General features: G+C 39.6%; 1 protein-coding gene across 3 annotated transcripts in view; it reads right to left on the reverse strand.

Moving 5' to 3' along the window:
- Positions 1-13966, reverse strand: part of KATNAL2 (katanin catalytic subunit A1 like 2) — a 105459-nt gene extending 91493 nt beyond the window's left edge. For 2 of the 3 annotated variants that reach the window (XM_020985773.2, XM_020985776.2), the window contains exon 1: positions 13827-13966. In XM_020985773.2, the coding sequence (XP_020841432.1) occupies positions 13827-13877 (51 nt within the window). In that variant the 5' untranslated portion in view covers positions 13878-13966. Of the gene's footprint in view, positions 1-4634; positions 4771-13826 lie in introns of all 3 variants that reach the window. The other variant, XM_020985779.2, reaches the window with a different exon arrangement.
- Positions 13967-14725: the final 759 nt, after the last annotated feature.

The following is a 14725-nucleotide window of genomic DNA, read 5'->3' on the forward strand; positions in this document are numbered from 1 at the left end:
CCCATTGATTATTATATTTGTTAGTTTTGCTTTTTTTTTTTCTGGTGAGGCAATCGGCATTAAGTGACTTGCCCAGGGTCACACAGCTGGTAAGTGTCAAGTGTCTGAGGCTGCATTTGAACTCTATCTACTGCACCACCTAGCTACCCCTTATTTGTTAGTTTTTAGAGGAAAAAAGAATGTCAGTAGTTATTTATACAGTGTCAGTCATCATAGGACCCATAATTGACAGTGTGGGAAAGGAAGGAATGTTGTCAATGGACCAGGTAGTAGGGGGGAGGAGAGAACAAGTAATAGTAGAAATTAAGAAGGAAAATAGCTATAACCCAGAAGAAAAAAAGGTAACTTTATGAATTATTTTATCATTCTTATTATTGTTGAGTATGTACATGACTTTTATTCCTCAAGGAAAGGTCTCCACTCTATTCCAGGTTAAGAACTGGAGTAGGAACTTAACTTTGAAAGCTTTTTCCCCTTTGTGTTTTAACATATCCTAGTTGAGCATATCTCTCCACAGGTATCCATATTTTTGTGATCTCCAGGATCATAACCCGTTTGTTTTGGGGAAACTACAATCGGCCCTCAAGAATCATGCATTTAACTTTTGGGACTTCAAGCATTTGTGTGATTTTGTCAGTAACCTCATTTTCACTTTTGCATTGGTAACCATGTGCACTTGTGGCTATGTGCAGCAGAGAAAAAAATGAGAGCTGCAGTGCATGCAAGTAAGTGGAGCGCCTAGTCTTGTTCTTTTAGGCTTCACTGGTCTTATCTACCCTACCCTTGCGGAGTAAAGGGCTCCCTGTGCATTTGCTGCATATTTTCAGATTCAAAAACTCAAGTTTCTGGTCATAATTATGCCCCCAAAGCATACAGCAAGTCCTGTGGGCTCTAAGCCCAAGTGTGCAAAGTCAGTGATGCAGCTTACTGAGAAAACAAAGATTTTAGATAAACTTTGTGCTGGAATGTCTGTCAGCCCCAAGAATCAATGATTCTGCAAAAAAAGTAGGAAAGTATTCATAAAAGTGTTCATGAATCTGCTCCAGAAAGTACTAAAGTAACCTTTCAAGTGTGCAATGAGGAAATTGAAAAATGGAAAAGTTTGTGGGTAAATGAGAATGACAGAAGAACAAAAAAGAGTGGTTGATATAGCAGCCATCTGCTTGAAGGCCCAACAAATGTATAAGCATGTAATGAAGGGTCAAAAGATGATTACTGGAGAAGGAAATGGCAAACCACTCCACTATCGTTACCAAGAAAACCCCATGGATAATATTAAAAGAGATGACATTGGAAGATGAGCCCCTCAGGTGAGAATGTGCCCAACATGCTACTGGGGAAGAGTGGAGGACAAATACAAGTAGCTCCAGTACTAATGAAGCAGCTCAAACAAAGCTGAAAGGAAGATCAGCTGTGGATCTTCCCAGTAACAAAAGTAAAGTCCACTGCTGTAAAGATCAGTATTGTATAGGAACCTGGGACGTAAGATTTATGAACCAAGGTAAACTGAATGTGGTCAGAAAAGTAGATGGAAAAATTAAACATCAACATTTTGGGTGGGAATGGGTAAATTTAATTCAAGTAATCACTACATATAATACTGTGGGCAACAATCCCTTAGAAGAAATGGAGCAACCCTCATAGTCAATAAAAGGGTGAGAAAAGCAGTACTAGAGTATAATTTCAAAAATGACAGAATGAGGGGCAGCTAGGTGGCGCAGTGGATAGAGTGCCGGCCCTGAAGTCAGGAGGACCTGAGTTCAAATCCGGCCTCAGATCAAACACTTGACACTTACTAGCTGTGTGACTCTGGGCAAGTCACTCAACCGCAATTGCCTAAAAAAAAAAAATGACAGAATGATATCTCTTTGAATCCAAGGCAAACTGTTCAACATTACAGTAATACAACTCTATGCCCAACCACTGATGCCAAAGAGACCAAAGTTGATCAGTTCTGTGAAGACCAACACCATCTTCTAGAAATAACACCTCCCAAAAGGATGTCACATTCATCATAAGGGATTGGAATGCTAAAGTTTGCTAAAGTAGGAAATCAAAAGATAATTGAAATAAGAGACAAGTTTGGCCTCGGAAAATAATATGAAGCAGGTCAGAAATAGTTATGTCAAGATGACTCGCTTGCTGTTCGTGGCAAACGATTATTTTTTAACAACTCAAAAGGTGACTCTATACTTGGACATCACCAGATGGTCAATATAGAAATCAGATTAATTATATACTTTGCAGTGAAAGATGGAAAAGCTCTATACAATCAGTTAAAACAAGACCTGGAGCTGACTGTGGCTCAGATCATGAGCTTCTTATTGCAAAAGTCAGATTTAAATTAAAGAAAGTAGGAAAAATCATCAGACCAAATAGGTATGACCTAAATAACATCCTTTATGAATATGAAGTGGAAATGATGAAGAGATTTAAGAGATTAGATCTGGTAGATAGAGCGCCTGAAGAACTATGGACAGAAGTTTGCAATGTAATACAGGAGATAGCAACACAAAACATTCCAAAGAAAAAGAAAAACAAGAAAACAAGATGGTTACAAAAAGCTGAGGAAAGAAGTAAATTAAAAAGAAAAGGAAAAAAGGAAACCTATACCCAATTGAATGCTGAATTTCAGAGAATAGGAAAGAGAGGTGGTTTTCTTAAATGAGCAAAGCAAAGAAATAGAAGAAATTAATAGAATGAGAAAGACGAGATCTCTTCAAGAAAATTAGAAATATCAAGGGAATGTTTCATCTAAAAATGGGCATGATAAAAGACAAAAATGATAGGGACTTAACCAAAACATAAGAGATTAAGAAGAGGTGGCAAGCACACACAGAAAAACTAGACAAGGAAGATCTTAACATCACCAATAACCATAATCACTGATCTAGAGTCAGACATCCCAGAGAATTTAGTCAAATGGGCCTGAGGAAGCATTGCTAACAATAAGGCTAGTGGACATAACAGAATTCCAGCTGAGCTATTTAAAATCCTAAAAGATGATGCTATTATAGTGTTGCACTACATATATCAGAAAATTTGGAAAATTCAGCAGTGGCCACTGGATTGGAAAAGATGAGTTTATGTCCCAAACCTAATGAAGGGCAATGCCAAAGAATGTTCAAATCACCTAACAATTACACTCATTTCACATGCCAGCAAGGTTATGCTTAAGATTTTTTCAAGCTAGCTTTTAGCAATACGTAAATCAAGATTTTCCAGGAGAGCAGGTTAGTTTCTGAAGAAGCAGTGGAACTAGAGACCAAATTGCCAACATTTACTGAATTATGGAATATGCAAGAGAGTTCCAGAAAAAATCTACTTCTGCTTCACTGACTACACCAAAACCTTTGACTGTGTGGATCACAACAAAGCGTGTAGCAAGTCCGAAAAAGACGGGAGGACCAGAACTATCTTATTTGTCTCCTGAGGAACCTATATGCAGGTTAAGAAGCAACAGTTAGAACGGAACATGGAGCAACTAGTTTAAGATTGGAAAAGAAGTACAATAAGGCTATATATAATGTCACCTTATTTATTTAATTTATATGCAGAGTGCATCATACAAAATGCCAGGCTAATGAATCAAAAGCCAGAATGCAACAATCTCAGATATGTGGATGATACCACTCTAACGGCAGAAAGTGAAGAAGAATTAAGAAACCTCTTGATGAGGATGAAAGAGAATAGTCTAAAAGATAGCTTGAAGCTTAACATCAAAAGAACTAAAATTGGCAACTGGTCCCATCACTTCTATATTGGCATATAAAGAGAAAAGAAACGGAAGCAGTGTCAGATTTTATATTCTTGGGCTCAAAGATCACTGCAGACAGTAACTGTAGCCATAAAATTAAAAGATACTGCCTCCTTGGAAGGAAAGCTGTGGCAAATCTGGACAGCATACTAAAAAGCAGAGATATCACTTTGTCCACAAAGGTCCATATAGTCAAAGCTATGGCTTTTCTAGTAGCAATGTACAGCTGTAAGAGTTGGACTATAAGAAAAGCTGAGCACCACTCAATCCAGAATTAATGCTTTTGAATTGTGGTGCTGGAGAAGACTTCCGAGAGTCCCTTGGAGAACAAGGAAATAAAAAGTCAATACTTCAAAAATATTAATTCAGGCTATTCATTGGAAGGTCAAATATTGAAGCTGAAGCTTAAATATTTTGGCTACATAATGAGAAGATGGGACTCATTGGAAAAGACCCTGATGTTGGGAAATATTGAAGGCAAAAGGAGAAGGGGGAGGCAGGGGATAAGATGGACAGATAGTATTATAGAATTAACAAACATGAACTTAGATAGACTACGAGAGAAAGTGGAGGAGAGAAGGGTCTGGAGTGCTATGGTCCATAGGATCACAAACAGTTAGACACAACTGAACAAACGAACAATAACAAACGAAGGGCCAAGAAAATGTGAAACATTTTGTAGCTAGCCAAGGGGTGGGTTTATCATTTTAAGTGATGGTATGGTTTTTAAAAATGTGAAACTTTCTGGGGAAGCTGATTCTGATGATGCTGTAGTCACTGCTGAGTTTCAGAACATGGTGAACACACTGATTAAGAACAAGTGCTTAATGCAAATGAAAATGGTCCATTTATGAAACAGGTAGAAAAGTGCACATACATAACAAAAGCCATCACCAAAGTCCCTGGGTCCAAGGCTTTTTAAGGATCATTCAATCCTATTCTTGTGTGTCCATGCCAGCAACGACTTCAAGTACAAGACTCTGATGATCCACTGAGCCCAAAATCCCAGGGTTCTGAAACGAAAAAAACAAGGCCAGAATGCCAGTGCATTGGCACTGAAATAGAAAAGTATGAATAACCGCAGACATCTTCTGGGACTGGTTCAACAATTGCTTAATTCGGAGGTTGAATAATATCTGCAGATAAAAAACCCCGCATTCAAGTTTCTTTTAATACTCAATAATGGACCCGTTTGTATTTGTGAGCAGCTGGAAAATTCCCATGAAAACACAGAAGTTACTTTTATGCCAACCAATACTACATCTTGATCTTTGGATCAGGGAATCATAACAGCCCAACGTAGCAGAGAAATCTACTGTTATGCCTGTCACAGACAACTTGGAAGTGAACCCAGAAACCACCATGATGGATTTCTGGAAATCTGTCACTGTGCTTCAAGTCATTGACTCCATCAATGTGGCCTGGGGAAATGTTTCACAGGCTCCCCTGAACAACTGCTGGGAAAAAAAAAGTCTGACCCGCTGATATCTAGGATTTTGAAGGCTTTAAAGATGTTGATGATGCAATGAGACAGAATGCTGAAGTAATCATGTGTCCAGCACACATTATTGGAGGCAAAGGGTTCAAAGATATGGGAGAGGACGATGTCTCTGACATCTTACAAGAGCAACCCCAGGAGCTGACGAATGAGGAGTTAAGACGTGATGGTTTAGGAACGTCTTCAAGACAACAAAGACAATGACGACGAACAAGCTCCCAAGATTGTGCCACTCTGTTTCCAAGCTTGAAGGGTGCCTTGGCCTCACTGGCCAGATGGCTAGAGACATCGTCAATTGCAGCCTCAAGGTTAAATGTCAATTCACCTCTGCTCTCCTTCAAGACCCTTAAGAATCTCATATGGTGCATGAAGCAGACACCACTGACAGATTATTTCAAGCTGGTAAATCCTTCGAGATCTCCAATGCCATCCAATATCCATGAAGGGCAGTGTTAGGGGTGATGTTGAGACCTTGCCAGTCTCAAAAGCAGTGACTAAAATCCCTGGTTTTCAGAGAATGGCCAGGGTAGAGGAGTTTAGAGCAATATAACCTCCTCATACCACTATTTGACAGAGTGGAAGGTAAGATTCAAGTTAAAACATGTTTTCATTTTAAGAATTTTATTTGCTGGTTCAGTATTCATGGTACTTTAAATTTCATGTGTTATAAAAAGTTAATATCGCCTGAAATCAATTTTTAAAAATGGAAATGTTAGCACAAAAGGTCACAGAATTCTAGGGAATTACTAGTGAGAAAAAATGTTTTGCATGTTAACAATTTTATTTTGTGTACTACATTATCATATATTTCATGGTTACTGTGTTAGGAAAAGTGCTTATTATCAGAATTAATGTTTTGTTATAAACTGTATGCATAAAAGTATTTTCAGCAATCTCTAGCAAAAGATAACAGTTTTTGGTGTTTGCAGGAACTTAACTCCCTATTTTCCATAGGTTCAATCTATCAACATTCATGTTTTTCACTTTCATGCTGTTTTCTAGAGACCTAATGTTACCCCCACAAAAGTTGAGGGTTGATTGTGTTTTTCTCTTTCCCTGACCCTTGATAACTGTGAGGAGGGGGAAGGAGGAAGGAGGAAGAATTAACATCAAACCACGACAGTATTTGGGGTATTAATAAGTAAATACTTAGTAGAACCTAAAATGTATCTAAGAACATAGAATTCATAATTTTTAAAATGTTTATAATTCCTTTGCTTCATTGGCCCTCAAAGACTTTACAGATTAGTGATTATGACATGTAACTGAGGTTTCTGACTAGTATCTGAGAAACTAATGGTAGAACTCAAAGTTTTCCCTGGTGACTCTCTAAATGGACTGTCACCACCACTCATATACCTTACCTCTTGGGCTTAGGATTTGCATCCTATTTTCATCCCAGGTGCACTAAATATCCTTTTGTTTCTGGATATAAAATTCAATCTATAAAGTCCAAAAGAATTGGCATCAGATTATCTCACCTAAAGTTTTCACGTATGTGTTTTCATACAGAGGCCATCAGCTGCAACACTTCTGGAGTGCAGGTTCAAGGAATGGGAAACAAGATGGCCTTCAGAATTTTCTGGAGCAAGAAATCCAGTGCTCTAATACATCTTGGTTTGTCAATTCCCTGGCTTATTATTCTAATCTAGTGAAAGGATAAAATCCATCCAATTTTTGACTTGCTTTAAATTCTCTCTCTCTTTCTCTCTCTCTCTCTCTCTCTCTCTCTCTCTCTCTCTCTCTCTCTCTCTCTCTCTCTCTCTCTCTCTCTCTCTCTGTTTCTCTCTGTCTCTCTCTCCTTTTCCTACATCCTCCTCAGAAGGGGCAGCTAGGTGGTACAGTGGATAGTGCACTGGGTTTGGAATCAGGAAGACTCATCATCATGAGTTCAAAGCTGGCCTCAGATGCTTACTATGTTACCCTGGACAAGTCACCTAACCCTATATGCCTCGGTTCCTCATCTGTAAAAAGCTGAAGAAGAAAATGGCAAACCACTCTGGTATTTTTGCCAAGAAAATCCCAAGTGGGGTTTGGACACTAAAAAATAATAACCTCCTCAGATGTCCTATGTTAAAGAATCACAGATCAAGAGCCGGAAGACACCCAAGAGGACATCTAATCCTTTTAGAGATGAGGAAACTGAGTCCAAAGGAGATTAAGTGACTCTAGGCTTCTTGAAGACTGTGTCAGCAGAGTGCAAGGTCTACCAAATATGCCTGTCAGCCTAGAACCAGTTTATCCAAATCAAGAGAGGTTGATTGATCCAGAGTACTAGACAACCAGGTACCTATATCCATACATATATCTGTGGATATATGTATGGATATATACACACATACATACATACATATACCTACATGCTTGCTGCATACATACATACCAGGAACTATTAAAGACCATTTATATCAGTTGCTGTAGTGTGGAGAAATTGTGACCCACGTCAATCAAGGTAGTACCCAAGCAGTGAAATAATGGATCTTTGAAGAATGTCTAAATTAGTAGTGAGGGGAAAACCGTTTTTAATTTCACCTAAACTTTGAGAATAGTGAGGAAGGTAATCAATCAACAAGACCCTACTATGTTCCAGAAACTGATTTTGAATAAGGGAGTTTTAATGATAATTAAACTCCTGATTGAAAGTGTCTAGTTATTCCCAAAAAGAGAGGATCTGAGCAAGGCTGCGAGCCCAGGACCATGACTAAATACATCATCCTCCGGGAAGAAAATCCCATCCCAGGCCCAAGAAATGAGGCTTAACAGTATGTGTGGTGGCAGCACATTTAGAGAACCACCAGGGGAGCCTTGGAGATCTACCAGTGATTTCTTATGTATTAGTCAGAAACCCACCCCTGGGTGGGAAAAATATGACATGACTGAAAGTATGAACAACAACAACAAAAAGCTACGTCTAAGCCAACATAACTGCAAGCTTTCCTTCCAGTTATCTTCTGATTTAGTTCTTCTACTCCCACTTAACTTTAAACAAAGCAATTTGTAAATCGGTATTATGTCCTGGGACTGGTTGGACAAGCCTTAAGTTATTCAAGGTCAAAATGATTAGCATCAGAAATTCTAGCAGGTTCTCTGCCGGAATGCAATCGGCAAAGCCACAGTTCCAGCCATGAATCTGAACTCCCTGTAAGAACATGATTTCAGTCTTTGTCTCAATCATAACCTCAGTTAGTAAAATAGAGAGAATTTATAAACTAAACCAGTACCAAGGCCTTGCTGCGTAAGTGGTCAGAATGGGCCAGAGGCTACCAACAAATCCAGGACATTTTCTGCCACCACTTAGACAATCTGCAAGTGTAACACTTAAAAAACCCCCCAAAACACAGCAACAGTGGAGAGCTGGGCTTTTAGAACAACCTCTAAGAGGGGAATATGTTGAAGGCCAAACTTGTTATACAATCTCTTAACCAGAAGGTATTGTCTCATAAATACCAAAAGATAATTGCCTCATTAAAAATGAGATTTTAGGGGGCAGCTAGGTCCATAGAGCCTCCAGCCTTGGAATCAGGAGGACAAGAGTTCAAATCCGGCCTCAGACACTCGACACTTACTAGCTGTGTGGCCCTGGGCAAGTCACCTAACCCTGATTTTCTCACCAAAAAAGGAAAAAAAAAGGAATTTTAGTAACTTGGGGCCTGAAACATTAGTACAATGTAAAACTAAACAGAACAAATGAGTTTTGGTTCTTATGGTGATGAAGCTTTGATTCTTTTTACTTCATGTATCTGTTACTGAGTTGTTTCAGTCATGTCCAACTCTTCATGGCCTCATTTGGGGTTTTCTCAGCAAAGAAACTGCAGTGGCTGGCCATTTCCTTTGCCTGCTCATTGGACAGATGAGGAAACTGAGGCAAACAGGGTTAAGTGACTTGCCCAGGGTCACACAGTAAGTGTCTGAGACCAGATCTGAACTCAGGTCCTCCTGACTCCAGGCCCAGTCCTCTATCTACTGTATTACCTAGCTGTCTTCTCAGGTATCTGTACATTTAAAAAAAATATGAATTATCAATACGCAAGTCTTTATCAATGACCATAAATGTGGCTCTGCTAAAGAAGTTAATAGTATTTGGCATTAACAAAACATGTTTAAAGCATCTAAAAATCACTACATCTGGAATATTATCCACATCAATATTATTATCCACATATTCAAATAAGAAGATTAAAAAAAAGGTGCCAGTGATGTCATGGATAATCAGGATGTGAATACTAAAGTCTCTAGCTCTCATTGATAATCATTTATTAAGCATCAACCATGTGCCAGGCACTACGCAAGATGCTGGGGATATGAAGACAAAAAATGAAAGCGATCTCAAGAAGCTTACATTCTAGACAGGAGGGGGGTGTGTGTGTGTGTGTGTGTGTGTGTGTGTGTGTAAATACAGAACAAATTTCAAAGTAAACACAAAGTAGTTGGGGCAAAGGACAAAGCTACCCTACTGTCTCATACAGACATTACATTTGTATATGGATTTTTAAAATATAGCCTTCTAAGAAAAAGGTATGTCTATTTAAATAATTTAAAAATCAGTAAAAAATAAATAAAAGCTACTTTTTAGGAAATTAATAAATAATTCATTTCAAACTTCCCCAAACCATATACTTAAATTGTCAAAGTGCTGAAAAGTATGGGCTGGCTTGAGAACAGATTCCAAAAACTTTGTAAATCTTTATGGTTTTTGGTTTTGGTCTTTTATCTCTACCCAGTCTTCCCCACAGTATATACTCAAAATACAGTTCATAAACTAAACTTTTTGGAGACAAAGGGAGATCTAGCATAAAACAATACTGGATTGGGATTTAGAAAACCTAGATTCTTGGGGTAGCTAGATGGCACAGTGGATAGAGCTCTGGCCTTGGAGTCAGAAGGACCTGAGTTCAAGTCCAGTCTTAGACACATGACACTTACTAGCTGTGTGACCCTGGGCAAGTCACCTAACCCTGATTGCCTCACCAAAAAAAAGCAAAAAAAAAAACCCCACTAGATTCTAATCGTAAGTCCCATGTGACCTTAGATAAGTCACAGGCAATCAGGTGGTACATTGTTGGTTAAGTGGTAGGCTGACATCAAAAAGATCCAAGTTCCCCTTCCCCTACAGCCAGAGGAGCCTTTCAGCTTCCTGAAAAGAAATGCAAGAGAAGGTGGCCTAGCTATACCAGATTTGTATTGTATTATAAAGCAGCAATCATCAAAACTACTTGGTACTGGCTAAGAAATAGAGTGGTGGATCAGTGGAATAGGTTAGGTATGCAAGACACAGTAGTCAATGACTATAATAATCTACTGTTTGATAAACCCAAAGACTCCAACTTCTGGGATAAGAAATGACTATTTAACAAAAACTACTGGAAAAACTGGAAAAATGTATAGCAGAAACTGGGCATAGACTAACATCTCACACCCTATACCAAGATAAAATCAAAATGGGTACAGGATTTAGATATGAAGATTGATACTTATAAGCAAACTAGAGGAGCAAGGAATAATTTATCTTTCAGATCTATGGAGAAGGGAAGAATTTATGACCAAATAAGAAATAGAGAATATTATGAAATGCAAAATGGATAATTTTCATTACATTAAACTGAAAAAGTTTTTGCATAAACAAAGCCAATGCAACCAAGATTAGAAGGGAAGCAGAAAACTGGAAAAGAACTTTTACAACCAATGTCTCTGATAAGGGCCTCGTTTCTAAAACACATAGGGAACCGAGTCAAATTTATAAGAATACAAGTCATTCCCCAATTGATAAATGGTCAAAGGATATGAACAGGCAGTTTTCAAATGAAGAAATTAAAGGCATCTATAGTCATATGGAAAAATGCTCTAAATCACTATTGATTAGAGAAATGCAAATCAAAACAACTCTGAGGTACCACACCACACCTATCAGATTGGCCAACATGACAAAACAGGACAACAATAAATGTTGGGAGAAGATGTGGGTAAATTGGAACACTAATGCATTGTTGGTGGAGTTGTGAAATGATCCAACCGTTTTGGAGAGCAATTTGGAGAGCAATTATAGCCCCAAAGGGCTATTAAAATGTGCATACCCACTGACCCAGCAATAGCACTTCTAAGACTGTATTCCCAAAGAGATCATACAAATGGGGAAAGGACCCACATGTACAAAAATATTTATAGCAGCCCTTTCTGGGGTGGCAAAGAATTGGAAATTGAGGGGATGCCCATCAATTGAGGAATGGCTGAACAAGTTGTGGTACATGAATGTAATGGAATACTATTGTGCTATATGAAATGATGAGCAGGCGGACTTCAGAAAAACCTAGAAAGACTTGTATGGACTGATGTTAAATGAAGTGAACAAAACCAGGAGAATGTTATACACAGTAACAGTCACTTTGTGTGATGACTAACGTTGACAGAGTTAGCTCTTCTCAGCAATACAAGGATCTAAGATATCTCCAAAAGTCTCATGATGGAAAATGGTATCTATATCCAGAGAAACAACTATGGAGTTGGAATGGTGATTGCAGCATACTACTTGCTTTTTTTTTCTTTTCTGTTTTGTTTTGTTTCCTCTTTCTTGTGGTTCCTCCTATTGGTTCTAATTCTTCTTTACAACATGACTAATGTGAAAGTATGTTTAATAGGAATGTATATGTAGAGCCTATATCAGATTTCATGCTGTCTTGGTGGGGAGAAAATTTAAAACTAAAAAGTTTATGGAAGTGAATGCTGAAAACTAAAAATAAATAAATTTTTTAAAAAATAGCTCTGACCTCAGCATTTTACTGCCCAAAAAGTGTGGCCCACTTGTTGTTGTTCCTCTCTTTCTTTCTCTTCCCTTTGGAATAAAATGCAAATTCCTCTGTGGAGTGTTTACTGTCCTCCACTATCTGGCTCCACCCCTCCTCTCCTGGCTCACTGCATATTACTTTCCTTCACACACTCTACATTTCAAACCAACGGGTCTACCAGCTGTTCCCCCTACATGAGATTCTATCTCTTATCTCCATGTCTTTGCACAGGTTATCTCCACTGTCTGGAGTTTAATCCCTTCTCAAATAGACCTTTTAGATTTCCTAGCTTTATTCAAGGTTCAATCAAGGTTCAGCTGTAGCAATCGCCTCCTATGCAAGGCCCATTGGGTTCTTCATAGTTGCTGGTACCCTAGGGTTCCCTGAGGTAGCCAGTAAGACAATAGGCTATAAAAGAAAGAATTTTGAAAACACAAGGTAAAGGCTATTGAGGGTTCACAATATGCACAGCTTAAAGCCTATATTGTAGAAGACCAGAAAGGAAAGGCAAAAACTCAAAACAAGTTATTTCACTACATTCTACTGATGAGTTAAAATTGGAAGGGTTTTTAAAGATCATTTACTTCACTCCTCTTCCACCTTATTTTACATATGAGTTTCCTGATCTGTAAACTGGAGTTCTCTTAGTTTAGTCTAAAAGACTAAAAGATTTTTAAAAGCCCTCCTAGTCCTAAGTTTTTATGGTTCTAAGATTTCTAGGCATTTCTTGAGCGTCTATTATAGACCTAATATATACTCTGTGTGTGGGGGTGGGGCATCATGGAGGAATGCAAGGGAAAAATAAGGCACCACTTGATTGAGAAAACAAAGTACATCAATGAAACAATCAAGAGTACAATACATAGCATTAAAAGTATTATACTATAAATGCTATAGGAGTTCAGAGAACAGACATTTTGGATAGTGCTTCACATAACGTTATCTCATCTGGGTCTCAAGTTAACACTGTTAAACTGATACTATAGGTATGATTACCCCCCATTATACAGAAAACTTGGAAGCTCAGAGATTTAGTGACCTTCCCAAGGTCACACAGCTACTGAGGTGGAATTAGAACCTAGGTCTTCCTGACTCCAGGTCCCACACTCAAACCATTAACAAACACCAAGCTCTCTTCCCTCTCATGAAGAGCTGAAATGCCTATACAGGGAAAGGGAAGCTTGAGCCGGGGATCTTGACGAGGGAGGTCTTGGATAAGTTGAACGTGTGGAGTGGGGTGGGCTAGGCTAGGGGTGGTTTGCCAGGTGGACTGAAAAGCAAAAACAAATGCACGAAGGCCAGGATGACTGTGTCTTACTTATTAGGGGGACTGTGCAGAGATGGGGCTAAAGGGGACCAAGGGGTAGATAAAGTTGGGAGGGTTAAGTTGAAGTCAGATTATCAGAGGATGTAAAAAGTAACAGGACTAGCAGGTGCAAGTTTCCTCCACCTGGGCAACAGTCATAGCCTTCTTCCAGAGAACCCTCCAGGAGCACCCCAGGCGCAGAACCCCCAGGGTCCCCTTCATCGTGCGCATCACCCCGCATCCTCCTCCCTCCCTGGCAGAGGACGCCCTCCCTATCTGGAATCCCAATCATGAAATCCTCTCTACGCCTGTGCATATAGCTCAGCCAACCTTAGGGGCCTTTTCTGCGCTTGCGCTACAATGGCTCATGTCCGGCTGTCACTATAGCAACGGGTGACTCTCCCAACCTGCCTCCTCTCTGGAGTGTACGAAAGGAAGCGCAGAGTGCTCAGAGTCGGCCGCTTCTTTCTGTCAGCCATTACTCACCGCTTCTCGCGCCTGGTGTGTGACTTTGAGAGTCTGGTAGGAAAGCTCCATTAAGCGCTGTATTATGGGCAGGAGAAAAGAGAAAAGGAGACAGACCCTCGCCCGACCACCTCAGTAGGTACTATAGTTGCGGCTCGTGAAACCTAGTGATTATGTACCCCGCCTCCTTCGGGATAGGGCAGAGCCTAGGAAAAATGACCAATCATCAGCCAGCGTTGGGCCAGGGTTCCTTTCAATCACTGTATATAAAGGCCTATCGGAGGTTAGAGTTTGTTGATGGATAGCCAATCATATTTCAGTTTGTCCAGCCGCTGGCCAATCGTGGCATGGAAAGGGCAGTGGCCAGAATGATTGGCAGGACTGGGCAAGAAAGCTTCCCTCTTAGCCTTTGGGCGGTTTCTTTTTTTTCTCTCTCTCTGATTGTTGAGGTGTTTGTGTCCCTCCCTCCTTAAATCCCAGGGACCTGTTGCATACGTCTCACTTCTCTTAAGTAGAGACGAAAGATGTGGAAGTTCATTCCTCCATTCCCCCTGAGATTGGCTCTCTGTTGAGGTTGGCGCAATGTGTAGGTGTCCATTAGCCCTCTCCATCCTGGCATTACCCGACCTGCCCATCTCATCTCATGTTTTTCCCGCAGTCTTCCCAATCTCTTGCCCATCTTGTAAAGCCAAACTCTCATGCAACCTCCTTCAGGAAGTCTTCTTACTAATCCCTTAACAAGCTTTCCCTTCCTACCTCACATGGTGCTATGTTTTACATCTCTCTCAAGTCCTCATTGTACATTATAACTGTATATTTATAGAGGTTGTTTTATCTAAACTTTCTACATCGTCCATACCTAGCACTTCGTTCTAAACCAGAGATTCCCAAACTTATTTGGCCTACTGCCCCCTTTTTAA

This window comes from Phascolarctos cinereus, unplaced genomic scaffold, assembly GCF_003287225.1.
Source record: "Phascolarctos cinereus isolate Bilbo 61053 unplaced genomic scaffold, phaCin_HiC Scaffold_4;HRSCAF=312, whole genome shotgun sequence".
Classification (NCBI taxonomy): domain Eukaryota; kingdom Metazoa; phylum Chordata; class Mammalia; order Diprotodontia; family Phascolarctidae; genus Phascolarctos; species Phascolarctos cinereus.